Source organism: Oryctolagus cuniculus, chromosome 12 (genome assembly GCF_051225735.1).
Source record: "Oryctolagus cuniculus isolate XC-2025 breed Fujian yellow rabbit chromosome 12, ASM5122573v1, whole genome shotgun sequence".
Lineage (NCBI taxonomy): Eukaryota > Metazoa > Chordata > Mammalia > Lagomorpha > Leporidae > Oryctolagus > Oryctolagus cuniculus.
The window spans coordinates 72,881,894-72,897,696 of record NC_142878.1 but is presented as its reverse complement, the minus strand read 5'-3'; the positions used below and the strand labels follow the sequence as shown (position 1 = coordinate 72,897,696).

At 38.7% G+C, this 15,803-nt stretch overlaps 1 protein-coding gene across 5 annotated transcripts in view; it reads left to right on the top strand.

The window, feature by feature from the left end:
• ATP8B4 (ATPase phospholipid transporting 8B4 (putative)) overlaps nucleotides 1-15,803 on the top strand; it is a 259,760-nt gene that overhangs the window by 167,106 nt on the left and 76,851 nt on the right. For all 5 annotated transcript variants that reach the window (XM_051822381.3, XM_051822379.3, XM_051822380.3 and 2 more), the window contains 2 exons: nucleotides 1,503-1,668; nucleotides 14,534-14,722. In XM_051822381.3, coding sequence (XP_051678341.3) covers nucleotides 1,503-1,668; nucleotides 14,534-14,722 — 355 coding nt within the window. The remainder of the gene's footprint in view (nucleotides 1-1,502; nucleotides 1,669-14,533; nucleotides 14,723-15,803) is intronic.

The window sequence follows — 15,803 nt, the reverse complement described above, 5'->3', positions numbered from 1 at the left end:
GAAAATCACTGTATATGTACTATTACGAATTGGATATTGCTGCCAAATGACTAAATCAAAACACATTTTGCCATTAAGTAAATTTTGAAAAAAAAATTTCAATTTTTTGAACTATTTTTTTTGTATTTTTATTTGCAAAGAACATTTAAGGATCTGTATGGCCTTTGGAGATTTCTCTTCTCCATATACTTTAGGTAGATTTGTTGTTTGGTGCAAGGTTCTAAAATGAGAAGATTATATTTATTGGTAGTGATGAAACAGTCACTTTACTCTAAGATTATTGGGACTGTGGAATCATAAAAGCACTGAAAGGGAAGAGGTGTACAATTTGGGATATGCTCAAGCTGTCTTGCCCCAAATGGTAGAGTTAGAAACATACCAGGGGACTCCAATTTAATCCCATCAAGGTGGCATGTACCAATGCCATCTCACTAGTCCAAGTGATCAATTTCAGTTCACAATTGATCATAATGAAAGGACTAAGAGTCAAAGGGAGCACATAAACAAGTCTAGTACCTGCTAATACTAACCGATAGAATAAATAAAGGGGAGAGTGATCCAACATGGGAAGCGAGATACTCAGCAGACTCATAGAATGGCGGATGTCCTAAACAGCACTCTGGCCTCAGAATCAGCCCTAAAGACATTCCGATCTGGCTGAAAAGCCCATGAGAGTATTTCAGGCATGGAAAGCCAAGACACTCTGGCAAAAGATCTCTGTGAGTGAGATCCCAGTGGAAAGAACAGGTCTTCAAAGAAGGAGGTACCTTTCTCTGAAGGGAGGAGAGAACCTCCACTTTGACTATGACCTTGTCTAAACAAGATAAGAGTCGGAGAACTCAAGGGGCTTCCATAGCCTTGGAAACTCATGACTGGTGCATAGGGAGATTACTGATGCCATAGACAGGAGTGTCAATTGGTAAAGTCAACAACAGGAGTCACTGTGCACTTACTCCTCATGTAGGATCTCTGTCCTTAATGTGCTGTACATTGAGACTTAATGCTATAACGAGTACTCAAACAGTATATTTCACTTTGTGTTTCTATGGGGGTGCAAACTGTTGAAATCTTTACTTAATGCATACTAAACTGATCTTCTGTAAAAAAAAAAAAAAGAAGAAGAAATTATCAATTCCCAACTTGACTCTCACTGGGATTAAACATGACAATAGGTCTGATCTGATTTCATCATCACTTAAAAAATCATCTATTATTTTTCACTTTATGTTTCTGTGTGGGAGCAAACTGTTGAAATCTTTACTTAATGTATGCTAAACTGATCTTCTGTATATAAAGAGAATCAAAAATGAATCCTCATGTGAATGGAAGGGGAGAGGGAGTGGGAAAGGGGAGGGTTGTGGGTGGGAGGGACGTTACGGGGGGGAAGCCATTGTAATCCATAAGCCGTACTTTGGAAATTTATATTCATTAAATAAAAGTTAAAAAAAAGATTATTGTTGGATTAAGGTCTATTGTTCTCTGTTGTTGTTATTTTTCTACAGGAAAAAGATTCTGTGGGTTTCTCAGTCAAATCCCAAGCAGACAGAACATTTCAGTTCTTGGATCACAGTCTGATGGAATCCATTAAACAGGGTGATCCAAAAGTGCGTGAATTCTTTAGGTTGCTTGCTGTCTGTCACACTGTAATGTCAGAGGAGAATAATGCAGGTAAGTTAAAAGTATCTGAGTGGCCGCCGCCATGGGTCAATAGGCTAATCCTCTACCTGCAGCGCCGGCACACAGGGTTCTAGTCCCGGTCGGGGCGCCGGATTCTGTCCCAGTTGCCCCTCTTCCAGGCCAGCTCTCTGCTGTGGCCCGGGAACGCAGTGGAGGATGGCCCAAGTGCTTGGGCCCTGCACCCCATGGGAGACCAGGATAAGTACCTGGCTCCTGCCATCAGATCAGCGCAGTGTGCCAGCCGCGGCGGCCATTGGAGGGTGAACCAACAGCAATAGGAAGACCTTTCTCTCTGTCTCTCTCACTGTCCACTCTGCCTGTCAAAAAAAAAAAAAAAAAAAAAAAAAGGGAGAGAGAGAAAGTATCTGAGTGGTGAACCTTGATTTTTGTTTTTGTTTTTTTAAAATCAGAACTAAAATTAAATTTGAATGAGTTATAAGTGAAAGCTAGAACTTTGCACAAGGACTTTACTAGTCACTAGTTTTTCTTTAATTCCTGAATGTTTTCCCCTAAAATGTGGAGATTTTGTGGCAAAAGAAATATGGGCAATGGAAAAGTCGGGACCCCCAAATACCAAAGTGGATGAAATACTTTTTAAAAAAATTTATTTACTTTAAATGCAGAGTTAGAGAAAGCGAGAGAGAAATCTTCACCCACTGGTTCACCCCCCAGTTGGCTGCAATGATTGGGGCTGGGCCAGGCTGAAGCCAGGACTCTGGAAGGAACACTGTCCAGGTCTCCCACGTGGGAGTCAGGAATTCAAGCACTTGGGCCATCTTCCACTGCTTTCCCAGGTGCAGTCGTGGGGAGCTGGGTTGGAAATGGAGCAGCTCGAACCAGTGCTCATATGGGATGCTGGCACCACAGGTGGCAACTTAACCCACCACACAACAGTGCTGGCTCCAGGGATGGAATATGTCTTATGATTGAGTACTATATTTGACTGTGAGCTTCCTGGCAGTAAGGACAAATGGGGAAATACACTCGAGTCACATAGCTCTATTAGTATGTGCATCTAACATGCCAACGAGCACAAGCCATAAGCTTAGACTGAATTTTCTCAGTAATGGGGGTAAATTACATTTATATTAGAAGAATACTCTGGGGCTGGCACCGTGGCTCACTTGGTTAATCCTCTGCCTGCAGTGCCTGCATCCCATATGGGCACTGGGTTCTAGTCCCAGTTGCTCCTCTTCTAGTCTGGCTCTCTGATGTGGCCAAGGAGGGCAGTGGAGGATGGCCCAAGTGCTTTGGTCCCTGCACCCGCATGGGAGACCAGGAGGAAGCACCTGGCTCCTGGCTTTGGATCGGTGTAGCTATGGCCATGGTGGCCATTTTGGGGGGTGGTCCAATGGAAGAAAGTCCTTTCTCTCTGTCTCTCTCACTGTCTAACTCTACCTGTCAAATAAAAAAAAATTTAAAAAAGAAGAATACCCTTAATTAGTCTGCATTATGAGAAAGTCTTCATTTTTATAAGATGGTTGTTTGAATTTCAGGCTTTTTAGAATAGAACAAAACCATCTGGGCCACTTTAAATTTTGGAGCTGTGAGACAGGTAGATAATAATTTAGTGAATCAGGTTCTTGTTCCAACAGAGCCCAATTTATGCCATTTACAAGTTATATGTTTCTTTACTTCCAACTATCAAGTTAAAAGTAATATTGTCTTAAAAGTGAAAGCTGCTGCATATAGACTTGTGTTGTGTACTATATAGGCATACATACATGTAAATGTATATATTTTTATATATGTAGCTATATACTTGTACCTCTCCCTCCCATCCAAATAGATATATATTTTGTATTTTTTTGTTGTTTGTTTGTTTTCCTGTTGGGACTACATTGAAGCCACAGTTTTATCCTTGATGATGCCAGATTAACCCATTCCTCAGATTTTAATCACTTTAAGGATTCACATAATTATATTTATGACTTTAATTGAACTTTATAATACTAATGCCAACAAGGAATTATTGTATTTTCATCTGAGGGTGTGCCTTTAAGTAAGTTTCTTTTATCTCTGCCTCTGAGTTCACTTCATTCCCAAAACTCTATTTTATTTTAATAGCAATCTGTTTTCCATTTAATGTTATGATATTTTTTAGACATCTTTGAGCATATTAATTAAACTTAATTTGAAATTTTCTTTTGTTTCCTCTATTATGTTTTATTTTATCGAGTGTCCTGTTTTCTTGAGTGCCATGTCTAACTTTCATGCTGTTCTCAAATGCTTGGTGATTTGTGGCTGCCTGTTCTTACTTGTGTTTAAGAACCTCTGTTGGAGAATGTAGATTCCCATTGAAGTACAGTGGTCTGCCTCCTGTGATGTGTTGGGAGAGGCAGAACAAATAACTTGTCTTCTGGATGTGGGGTTCCTCCTTCTTGGAATTCATGATTCCTGGGGTTATTGTTTCACTTTCCAGATCTGGTGCTGGGTGTCTATACCATGGTCCCATTGGAGAGAGGGTTGCAATTAAGTTTCTGGCCTGAAAGAAAATTATCAATTCTTTTCTTTATCTTTTCTTCATGGAATTCTTTTTTTTTTTTAATTTTTATTTCAGAAATGCAGAGTTAAAGCGGGAGAGGGAGAGGAAGGGAGAGAGATGCTTTCCAATCCTTGTTTCATTCCCCAAATGGTCACAACGGCTAGGGCTGGGCCAGGCTGAAGTCAGGAGCCAACAGTACTATCTGGGTCTCCCACATGGGTGCAAGGACCCAAAGACTTGGGCCATCTTCTGCTGCTTTCCCAGGTGCATTAGCAGGGATCTGGATTGAAAGTGGAATTAGAACTGGTGCCCATATGGGATGCCAGCGTTTCAGACTATCGCTTAATCCACTCACGATGATGTTTAGCCCCTTGTGGAATTCTGAAGCTACTTTGGGCCCTTTGGTCTCTGGTCTCAGTACTCAAATCTTGAAGGCTTCCTCAGAAATAGTGTACACTTTGTGTAGAAAAATCTGTTTAAGGTTTTTTTCCAAGGGGCAAATGTCACTGCAGCCTGTTGTTGAGAGTAAGCTGGCAGGAGGAGAAACCCAGATGGTCTAGGAGTGTTGAATGGAATTCTTTAATCCGTTTTTACTGACCATGTACTCATGACCCCTTTGGCTATTCTCATTTGTTTTTTTTTTTTAAACTTTTATTTAATAAGTATAAATTTCCAAAGTACAACTTTTGGATTATAGCAGCTTTTCCCCCCATAACCTCCCTCCCATCCGCAACCATCCCATCTCCCGCTCCCTCTCCCATCCCATTCACATCAATATTCATTTTCAATTATCTTTATATACAGAAGATCAACTTAGTATATACTAAGTAAAGATTTCAACAGACTGCACCCACACAGACACACAAAGTATAGAGTACTGTTTGGGTAGTAGTTCTTCCATTAATTCGCATAGTACAACACATTAAGGACTGAGGTCCTACATGGGGAGTAAGTAAACAATTGACACTCTTATTTATGACGTCAGTAATCACCTGAGGCTCTTGTCATGAGCTGCCAACTCTGATCTTATTTAGACAAGGTCATAGTCAAAGTGGAAGTTCTCTCCTCCCTTCAGAGAAAGGTACTGCCACCTTTGATGGCCCATTCTTTCTGCTGGGATCTCACTCACAGAGATCTTTCATTTAGGTTTTTTTTTTTTTTTTTTTTTTTTGCCAGAGTGTCTTGGCTTTCCATGCCTGCGAAACTCTCATGGGCTTTTTAGCCAGATGAGAATGCCTTAAGGATTGATTCTAAGGCTAGAATGCTGTTTAGGGCATTTGCCATTCTATGAGTCTGCTGTGTATCCTGCTTTCCATGTAGGATCATTCTCTCCTTTTTAATTCTATCAATTATTATTTGCAGACACTGGTGTTATTTATGTAATCCCTTTGACACTTAATCCTATCTTTTTGATCAATTATGAACTTAAACTGATCACTTTAACAAGTAAGATGGCATTGGTACATGCCACCTTGATGGGATGGAATTGGAATCCCCTGGCACATTTCTAGCTCTACCATTAGGGGTAAGTCCGAGTGAGCATGTGCCGAACTGTACATCTCCTCCCTCTCTTATTCCCACTCTTATATTTAACAGGGATCACTTTTCAGTTAAATTTAAATGCCCAAGTTTGATTATAACTGCCCTGTAGTGAGTCTTGAAATCTGGTATTGTGTTGTGATGCCTCCGGCTTTGTTTTTGTTGTACAAGATTGCTTTAGCTATTCAAGGTCTCATGTGCCTCCATAGGAATTTCAGCATCATTTTTTCCAGATCTGAGAAGGTCTTTGATATTTTGATTGGTATCACATTGGATCTATAAATTGCTTTTGGGAGAATGGACATTTGGTGATATTGATTCTTCCAATCCATGAGCATGGAAGATTTTTCCATTTCTTGGTATCCTCTTCTATTTCTTTCTTTAAGATTTTGTAATTCTCATCGTAGAGATCTTGAATGTCCTTGGTTAAGTTTATTCCAAGGTATTTGATTGTTTTTGTAGCTATTGTGAATGGGATTGATCTTAGCAGTTCTTCCTCAGCCGTGGCATTGCCTGTGTATACAAGGGCTGTTGATTTTTGTGCATTGGTTTTATATCCTGCTACTTTGCCAAAATCTTCTATGAGTTCCAATAGTCTCTTAGTAGAGTTCTTTGGGTCCCCTAAATAAAGAATCATATCATCTGCAAAGAGGGAAAGTTTGAGTTTTTCCTTCCCAATTTGGTATCCCTTTAATTTCTTTTTCTTGCCTAATGGCTCTGGCTAAAACTTCCAGTACTATATTGAATAGCAATGGTGAGTACCTGTCTGGTACCAGATCTCAGTGGAAATGCTTCCCACTTTTCCCCCATTCAATAGGATGCTGGCCGTGGGTTTTTCATAAATTGCTTTGATTGTATTGAGGAATGTTCCTTCCATACCCAGTTTGCTTAGAGTTTTCATCATGAAAGGGTGTTGTATCTTATCAAATGCTTTCTCTGCATCTATTGAGATAATCATATGGTTTTTCTTCTGCAGTTTGTTATTGTGGTGTGTATCACATTGATTGATTTGGGAACATTGAATCATCTCTGCATACCAGGGATAAATCCCACCTGGTCTGGGTGGATGATCTTTCTGATGTGTTGTTGCATTCTATTAGCCAGAATTTTATTGAGGATTTTGCATCTATGTTCATCAGGGAAATTGTTCTGTAATTCTCTTTCTCTACTTCATCTTTTTCAGGTTTAGGAGTCAAGGTGCTGCTGGTTTCATAGAAAGAATTTTGGAGGATTCTCTCTTTTTCGATTGTTCTGAATAGTTTGAGAAGAATTGGAGTTAGTTCTTCAAATGTCTGGTAGAATTCAGCAGTGAATCCATGTGGTCCTGGGCTTTTCTTTGTTGGGAGGGCCTTTATTAATGATTCAATTTCTGCCTCAGTTATGGGTCTGTTTAGGTTTTCTGTATCTTTATGGTTCAATTTAGGTAGGTTGTATGTGTCCAGGAATCTATCCATTTCTGATATATTTCCCTGTTTGCTTGCATACAACTCTTTGTAGTAATTTCTCATTTGTTGATTCTGAATTTGGAGAACTTTTGACGGTTGTTCTTACATTTGTATTCATTACATGTTTTGAGCTTCATTTCTCTTTATAAAAGTATTGTATATAAAGATAATTGAAAATGAATCTTGATGTGAATGAATGGGAGAGGGAGCGGGAGATGGCAGGGGTGCGAGTGGGATGGAAATTATGGTGGGGTGAAGCCATTGTAATCCATAAACTGTACTTTGGAAATTTATATTTACTAAATAAAAAGAAGTATTATTTACTTGAGAAGCAGAAACACAGGCAGGGATGGGAGAGCAGAGAGAGGGATCTCGCATCTGTTGATTTCCTTCTCAAATGCAGCAACAGCTGTGGCTGAGCCGGGCTGCAGCCAGGAGCCAGCAAAAATTAATTCAGGTCTGCCATGTGGGTGGCAGAGACCCACTACTTGAGCCATTCGCTGTTGTCTTCCAAGGTGTGCATCCACAGGAAGCTGGTACAGGAGCAGAGCTGGGACTTAAATGCAGGCTCTTCTATGTGTTTTGCTGACCTCCAAACTGGCGGCTTAATTACAAGGCCAAACACCTGCCCACTCTGTTTTCTTCACCATTGTTTCTTGACCGATCCAATCTATTTTTGATCCAATCTATTTTTTTCTTTGAGATATTTCTCAAATTTTTAGTTTGCTGATAATACTCATTTTTTATTTCACATTTTTTATAACATATAATTAAATACACAGATAATTAAATGACTTGATGAGTTTTGATAATTATATATACGCATGTAACTTCTGCTTCATCAGTCCAGAAAGATTACTCTTGTCTCTTTTCATTCAGCATCTATAACCAACTACTGCTCTGATTTTACCACTAAAAATGACTTTTGCCTATTCTTATACTTCATGTAAGTAGAATCATATGGTATGCCCTCTTTTGTGTCTGTTTTCTTTTATGCACTATATTATTTTTGTCATTTATTCATGTTGTATCAATTAGTAGTTTATATTTTCTGAGTAATATTCCACGGCATGAATATACTACAATTTCCTTTTCTAGTCTTCTGTTGATACACATTTGGGTTATTTCCAGCTTTGGGCTACTCTGAATGTATTAGTCAGATTCCCATTATTACAATTAAAATACATAAAAGGAGGTAATTTATAAAGAAAAAAGTTTATTTTCAGTCATAGCTTTGGGGGTTCACAGTCCAGTCCAAGACCAGGTGACTGCACTGGTCTAGTGTTTGGTGTGGATGATGGGATGTGTGTAGAGAGTATCACGTGGTGAACAAGGCAGCAGAGAGACAGGGAGCACACCTTGTATTCAAGAAGCCACTGTGACTCTGTTACAGCAAGCTAATGAAAGACCATCTCTTCCCAAATGCCCTACCTTCAGACACAAGAAGAGGATTAGACTTCCTCCCTACAAGGATCATCAATCTGTGACTTTGGGACTTCAGCATCTGTATGAGTTGGGAAGAAAACTCTGCTCAAACCATAAAAATGAGTAAAACTGCCACAAACATTCGTGTCTATTAAAGAAATACTTATTTTAATTTGCTTTGGGTATACACTCAGGAACGGAAATTACAAGATCATTGTGTCACTATTTTTAAGATTATAAGAAATGACCCAACTGTTTTCTAAAAATTGATTGTATTATTTTATATCTCTACCACCAGTGTATGAGAGTGCCAGTGCCTCCATCTTTTCTGGACTTTAAAGGAATTTTTGGTAGTGAGGACAACTAGATACATGTATCCTGTCAAATGTTTTTCTCTCTTGCTTTGAGCTATCAAATTCTAAGTGAAGGGCCACACCACTGAGGAAAGGAAAATTACACTTGCTGTTTTTGTGTTAAAGTTTTCACTATGGGATCAAGAGTTTAAGGATGCAAATAAATCCATATATATTAAAGTGCACTAAAATATATTGTGTGTTATGAAAAAGAATAGAACCCCAAACTAACAAATTTAAAACTGCATGATTGTATACTTTGTAGTTCAGAGTGTTTCTTTTCTTTTTTTTTTATTTCTTTTTTCTTTTTATTTTTTTGACAGGCAGAGTGGACTGTGAGAGAGAGAGAGAGAGACAGAGAGAAAGGTCTTCCTTTGCCGTTGGTTCACCCCCAATGGCTGCTTCGGCTGGCATGCTGCGGCCAGCGTACCGCGCTGATCCGAAGTCGGGAGCCAGGTGCTTCTCCTGGTCTCCCATGGGGTGCAGGGCCCAAGCACCTGGGCCATCCTCCACTGCACTCCCTGGCCACAGCAGAGAGCTGGCCTGGAAGAGGGGCAACCGGGACAGAATCCGGCACCCCAACCGGGACTAGAACGCGGTGTGCCAGCGCCACAGGTGGAGGATTAGCCTATTGAGCCATGGTGCCGGCCGTGTTTCTTTTATTTTCAATGTGTGCTGTTTGTTTCATGGGGAAGTCATTTGGAGAAGGTGCTATTCTTTACCAGGATGAAGTTTCATAAGCAGGAAAGGGGGAAGTACAGGTCCATTACTAGGACTTTTTTTTTTTCTTTTTTGGTGGATAGCATATAAAAATTAGATTTTTTTCTTATTTCTATATTATACCAGTCCTTTAACATTTATTGAAGTGACTTCTGATCTGTGTTCACTTTTCATAAATATTTAATGTGTAATGTGAGCTTGAAATGAATATACATTCTATAGTTATTCAGTATTAGATTCTAAACATATCTAGTAGATAGTGTTGATTGTGCTATTCATCTTTTATTACTCTGAATTATTTTCATGACTTGATTTCTCAAATAATGAGATGTTAAAATCACCAACTATTCAGTGCATTTATATGTTTATACTCATATTAGCAGTTTTTGCCAATGAATGATTTATGTATTTTAAGGTCATGTTATTAGTTGGATACTAGTTTAAAATTCTATCTTTAAATCAAAACTTTTGTCAATAGATACATTTGTCAGTAGATACTTTTCATCTTAAAGTTCATTTTATCTGTTATTAATATAGTTATGGGTGTTTTCCTTTTGTTAGTAGTTGCATTATTTGATGTTTTCTATATTTTTGTCCCAATCTATCTTTTTCCTTGTATTTTAAACACATATCTCTTGCACATGGCATATGGTTCAACATTTTAAAAATATCCAGGTAGACAAAGCCAGAGGTTAAATGGAATATTTTTTGTTGCTGAACTGAGATTTTAAATATTTAATCTGTAATTATTAATATATTAGATTCCTTCTACCATCTTATTTGCATTTCATATTGTCTCTTTTTCTCAGTCTGTTCTTTTTTTTTTTGACAGGCAGAGTGGACAGTGAGAGAGAGAGACAGAGAGAAAGGTCTTCCTTTGCTGTTGGTTCACCCTCCTCCAATGGCCGCCGCGGCCAGCGCGCTGCGGCCGGCGCACCACGCTGATCCGATGGCAGGAGCCAGGTGCTTCTCCTGGTCTCCCATGGGGTGCAGGGCCCAAGTACTTGGGCCATCCTCCACTGCACTCCCTGGCCACAGCAGAGAGCTGGCCTGGAAGAGGGGCAACCGGGACAGAATCCGGTGCCCCAACTGGGACTAGAACCCAGTGTGCCAGCACCGCAAGGCGGAGGATTAGCCTAGTGAGCCGCGGCGCTGGCTCAGTCTGTTCTTTTTTAAAAATGGATTAAGTCCATTTTCACTGTTGCTAGTTTGAAAATAATATGTGTACTCTTATTTGTATTTCCTTAGTGATTAACATAGGAATTTTACCATAATGAACTTATAGTACTAAGCCCTCTTTTGAATAACACAAGTTTAATACTTTAATACTCACCAACCCTATTCTGGCATATATTACTCTTGTCATGTATTTTAATACTTTTTAATCCCATAGATATTATTTTTTGCTATTTTTATAGTCATTGCTTAGATCGATCCACATATTTACTAATTTCTATGTTCTTCAATGTTTGTCCCATCTGTAATCTTCTGCTGACCTGAAGTATGTTCTTTGGAATTTCCTATCATAAGAGCCTTCTAATGGCGAGCTTCAAACATTTTGTTTGAAATGAGTTTACTTCATCCTTACTCTTGAATAACACTTTTTGTTCTGTAAAATTTAAGGTAATAAGCTTCCTCCAGTACACTAAAACTATTCCTCTGTATTCTGGCTGTTCTTCCTGTTTCTCTGTTTTCAGCTTTCAGTCTAACGTGGCTTGAAGGTAGTCAGTCTTTATTCCTTGACCGCATTTAAGGTTTCTTCTTCTTCCATGTTTTACAGTATAGGTGTGGTTTTTCTTTTTTACTTTTTTTAATTTATGCTGGTTGTGACTTATTGGGATCTGGAATATATTGACTATCATTTTTTAAAATCACTCCTGGAGTTTTCTCATCTGAGAATATCTTAAAATATTGCCTGTGATCCATTTTCTGTCATGTTAGATCTTCAGTGTTGGATGTCTTCCCATTGTCTATGTCTTTAAACCATTCACTCATTTTTCATTATTTTGTCTCTCTCAGCTATATTCTTCTTCCTACTCTACTATTTTTTTTTTAGATTTATTTATTTATTTGAAAGTCAGAGTTACACACAGAGAGAAGGAGAGACAGAGAGAGAGAGAGAAGTCTTCCATCCACTGGTTCACTCCCCAAAAGTGAAAAGTTAGCCACAATGGCTGGACCTGCGCTGATCTGAAGCCAGGAGCCAGGAGCTTCTTCTGAGTCTCCCATGTGGGTTGCAGGGGCCCAAGGAGTTGGGCCATCTTCTACTGCTTTCCCAGGCCATCGCAGTAACTCTCATTTTAAAAAGATTTATTTATTTTTATTCGTTTGCAAGGCAGAGTTACAGAGAGAGAAGCAGCAGCAGCAACCTAGTGAATGATCTTCCATCTTCTAGTTCACTCCCCAAAAGGCCACAATGCCTACGGCTGGGCCAGGCTGAAGCCAGGAGTAGGGAACTTCTTCAGAGTCTTCTAAGTGGGTATAGAAGCCCAAGAACCTGAGCCAACCTCTGCTGCTTTCCCAGGAACATTAGCAGGGAGTTGTATTGGAAATGGAGCAACTGGGTCTTGAATTGGCACCCATATGGGATGCTGGCACAGCAGGCAAAGGCTTAACTGGCTATGTCACAATGCTGGCCTCTCCACTGATTTTTCTACAAGCTTTTTGGTTCTTTTTCATATCTGCTTAATTTCATGCCTCTATGCTTCTATTTTATTTCTTGCAATATACTAAATATATTACATTTGCTGTTTCTAATTCCAATACTGAAATAGTTTGCAAATTTAAATATTTTTTTTTTTAATTTGGAAGGCAGAGCTGCAGATGGAGGTGAAGGGAGAGAGATATCTTCCATCTGCTGGTTCACTCCCCAGATGGCTGCAATGGCTGTGGCTGGGGCTGTGTCAGACCAAAGACAAGAGACTGGAGCTCTATCTGGGTCTCCCAGGTAGATGCAGGGACTCAAGCACTTGGGCCATCTTCTGATGCTTTCCCAAGTGTGTTAACAGGAAGCTGGATTGAAAGTGGATCTACCAGGACTTAAGGAAGTGCCCATATGGGATGTTGGCTTCACAGGCAGTGGCTTAACCTGCTTTAGCACAGCACTGGTCCCAGCTATTGCAGATCTTACCCTCTATTGTTTCTGCTGGTTCTCATCAAGTTTTCTTATAGTTTTAATGATTTTCACTTGAGTTGGGCATTTTACTTGCCACTTCATTTGTAGAAATTTCTTGGTTCAACCTGATTCCTTCAGAAGGGATTTATATGTGCTTCAATCACTGTGCTAATGCAGGAGCATTTCAGACTAAATTTTTAGCTTGATTTTTTTAGGCCACCCTGGTTTTGTGAATTCAGCATGCAAATAAACATTCAAATTAGACTTTGATCAAAAATTCTCAGAGTTTTGTGCTTTTCCACTTATATGCAAGATTTTAATTTCTATTATAGTATTTTCATTGCAGAAAAGGGGGCATATATTTCTAATTCATTCTCATACTGAGAACATAGTCTTTGCAGAAGGAACCCAGTTTTGAGAGGTGGTCTTCCGTTAAGCTTCTTACCTTGAGGAGGCCCTGGGCTATACCTTTTCTAACCCAAGACTCAAGAGACTAGAAACTGATCAAGTTCTCCTGGTTCAAAAAATTCCCCGAAGCAAAAGCTGGTTATAGTACTTCTTTTATCCCATCCATGTCCTTTTTCTCAGCCTTTGACCTGAACACTTTAAGCTTTCTTGCTGGTTATGGATGTATTCAATAGTATTAAAATGTTTTTTGTAGTTACTTGCAGCAGGAGAGGTTGGTCCTGACACTCAGTGTACCGTGTTGCCAGAAGTAGAATTTATTGTATCATTTCATAGGCAGACCAAGTAATTGCTCAATGTTTTTTCATTTTTAAATTTTAAGTTAATTTAAGACTTTTGTATAAAGTGAAATAATACAATGAAAAGCTTATAAAGGCAAAGATAATAATTTTTTACCCAGATTGCAACAGATAACCTATGGCAATGTTTGTTGTGCAGCATTTCACCATTTCCACTTGCTTACACACACACACACATACATACAAACACACATGTATATACACAAAATAGATGTAGAAATGTAGATAGGTTTTAGTTTTTAACTAAAAAGAATACTAATATATCTGTTACTATTCAACTTGTTTTCATAATTTATCTTGGACATCACTATAAATGAATAAATGTGGATCTACCTCAGCCTTTCTTTTCTAATTCATTTTATGATAAACAATATAATTTTCTATAGAAAAGCTTAGAAAGCATATTTTTGTATTTTTATTTCATTCTTTTTCTCCTATTTTATTCTGGGATATACAAAATATCAATTAATAAGTATTAACATTTTGGTTTGATTCATAAAATTTTGAGTCATTTTTTGTATGTATTCTCGTAAAACGGTCATTTGTGGCAGACTAAAGTATAATTAAGCGTATCTGCTCCATTACTCTTTGGCTGTGTGAAGTTGCCAAAGTCCATATAAATCTGTTTTAGCCATAGATCCCACCAGTATAAAATGGAAATAATCGTTTTAATAATTCCTACCTCAAAGGATTTCCTTGAGGATTATGCAGCTTAATATATTTGTAAATATTTGGTCTCTGACTTAAGAAAGTTCCAGCAGAGTGGAAAGGCAGACTGGAGAATGGATATTCTTCTGACAAGATATCTAGGGCTCTGTGGTGAAATTCATGAAATTTGCAGTGTCCTCGAGGACAGGAATGTGGCTCAGGTAGAAAAGTCTGAGGGCAGGAAAAAACTGGGTGACTGACTGTTGAGGGGGTGTGGAAGAGTGAGTTGGAGTTAGCTTTGGGATTCTATGAAAGTTAGTTGTTAATCTCAGCATTGATCTACTTGTTTGTTTTCCTTCTAGGACAACTGGTTTATCAAGTTCAGTCCCCTGATGAAGGTGCTCTGGTGACAGCTGCTAGAAATTTTGGGTTCGTTTTTAAGTCTCGGACTCCAGAGACAATAACAATAGAAGAGCTTGGAACACTAGTTACATATCAACTGCTTGCCTTCTTGGATTTCAACAATATCAGAAAAAGGATGTCTGTCATAGGTATGGTTGGTAGTTGATATTAGTTTTGATCTTTTGCTATTGCTATGGTTATATTGATAGTATAATATATTATTTGATATTATTATGGTTATATTGATAGTATATATTCATGGAACATTTCACGCTTTGCTATATGATGAGAGTTGTGATATCTGTCCCTTTGTGAGTTCCTGTGATTCTTAACCTCCACACTGTAGTAATATATGATTACCATTTACCAAATGCTTACTAAATTCCAAGCGTTGTTCTAAATACATGAATTAACTATTTTAATTTTCACAACAGCCAGAAGAAAGTGCTATTATTTTATGTTCATTTTATAGAAAATGAAACTGAGACATTGAGAGTTTGAGTGACTTGCCCACATCACATAGTTTGTGACTTCAAACCCAGGAGAGTTGATTTCTGAGCCCATTCACTTGGTTACTACGCAATATTGGCTCAAGACGAGTTTCTGAATTGCTTGGCACATGCTAGTTGTTGTAAATAACACCAATAGCCGCCTTATTATCATTCATTTTCTCTCCTTACTTTCATTGCTGGGGATGACCAACTAATATTGTATTTAATACCACAAGAAAACCATGATTACCTAACTCAGTGAAGACTGGCTCTAAGCGCTGTTCCAATGTCTCTCATTTTTATTTAGCTTCATTTTCCATTCCTCACAACAGATGTTCTAAACCCCTGCCCTTCCTCAAGTCCTCAACCCTGGCAGGATCTCATTCACTCTCGAAAGCTATCTTCCTCTTATTTCTCTAAGAAAATAAAGACCCTCAGACCATTATCCTACTCTTTTCTGTGTCCCCCCTTCATCCCCAAGTTACATATATTTTTACTCATTTTCTTCCCTGCCTCAGAGAAAAATTGCTTTTGTTTATTTTCAAAGCTGAAGGTTCAACCTAGTCCTGTTCCCTACCCCTCCTTTTGCTCTGCCTCTGATTCCTTCTTTCTCACTGGCTCCTTCCTTCAGCCCACAACACAATTATCATTCTGTTTGCCTAACTGTATTTTCATATTTGATGGCCACGGATTTCTATATACTTTTTTTCCTCATCAAGGCAAGTTTTCCCACCTCAGC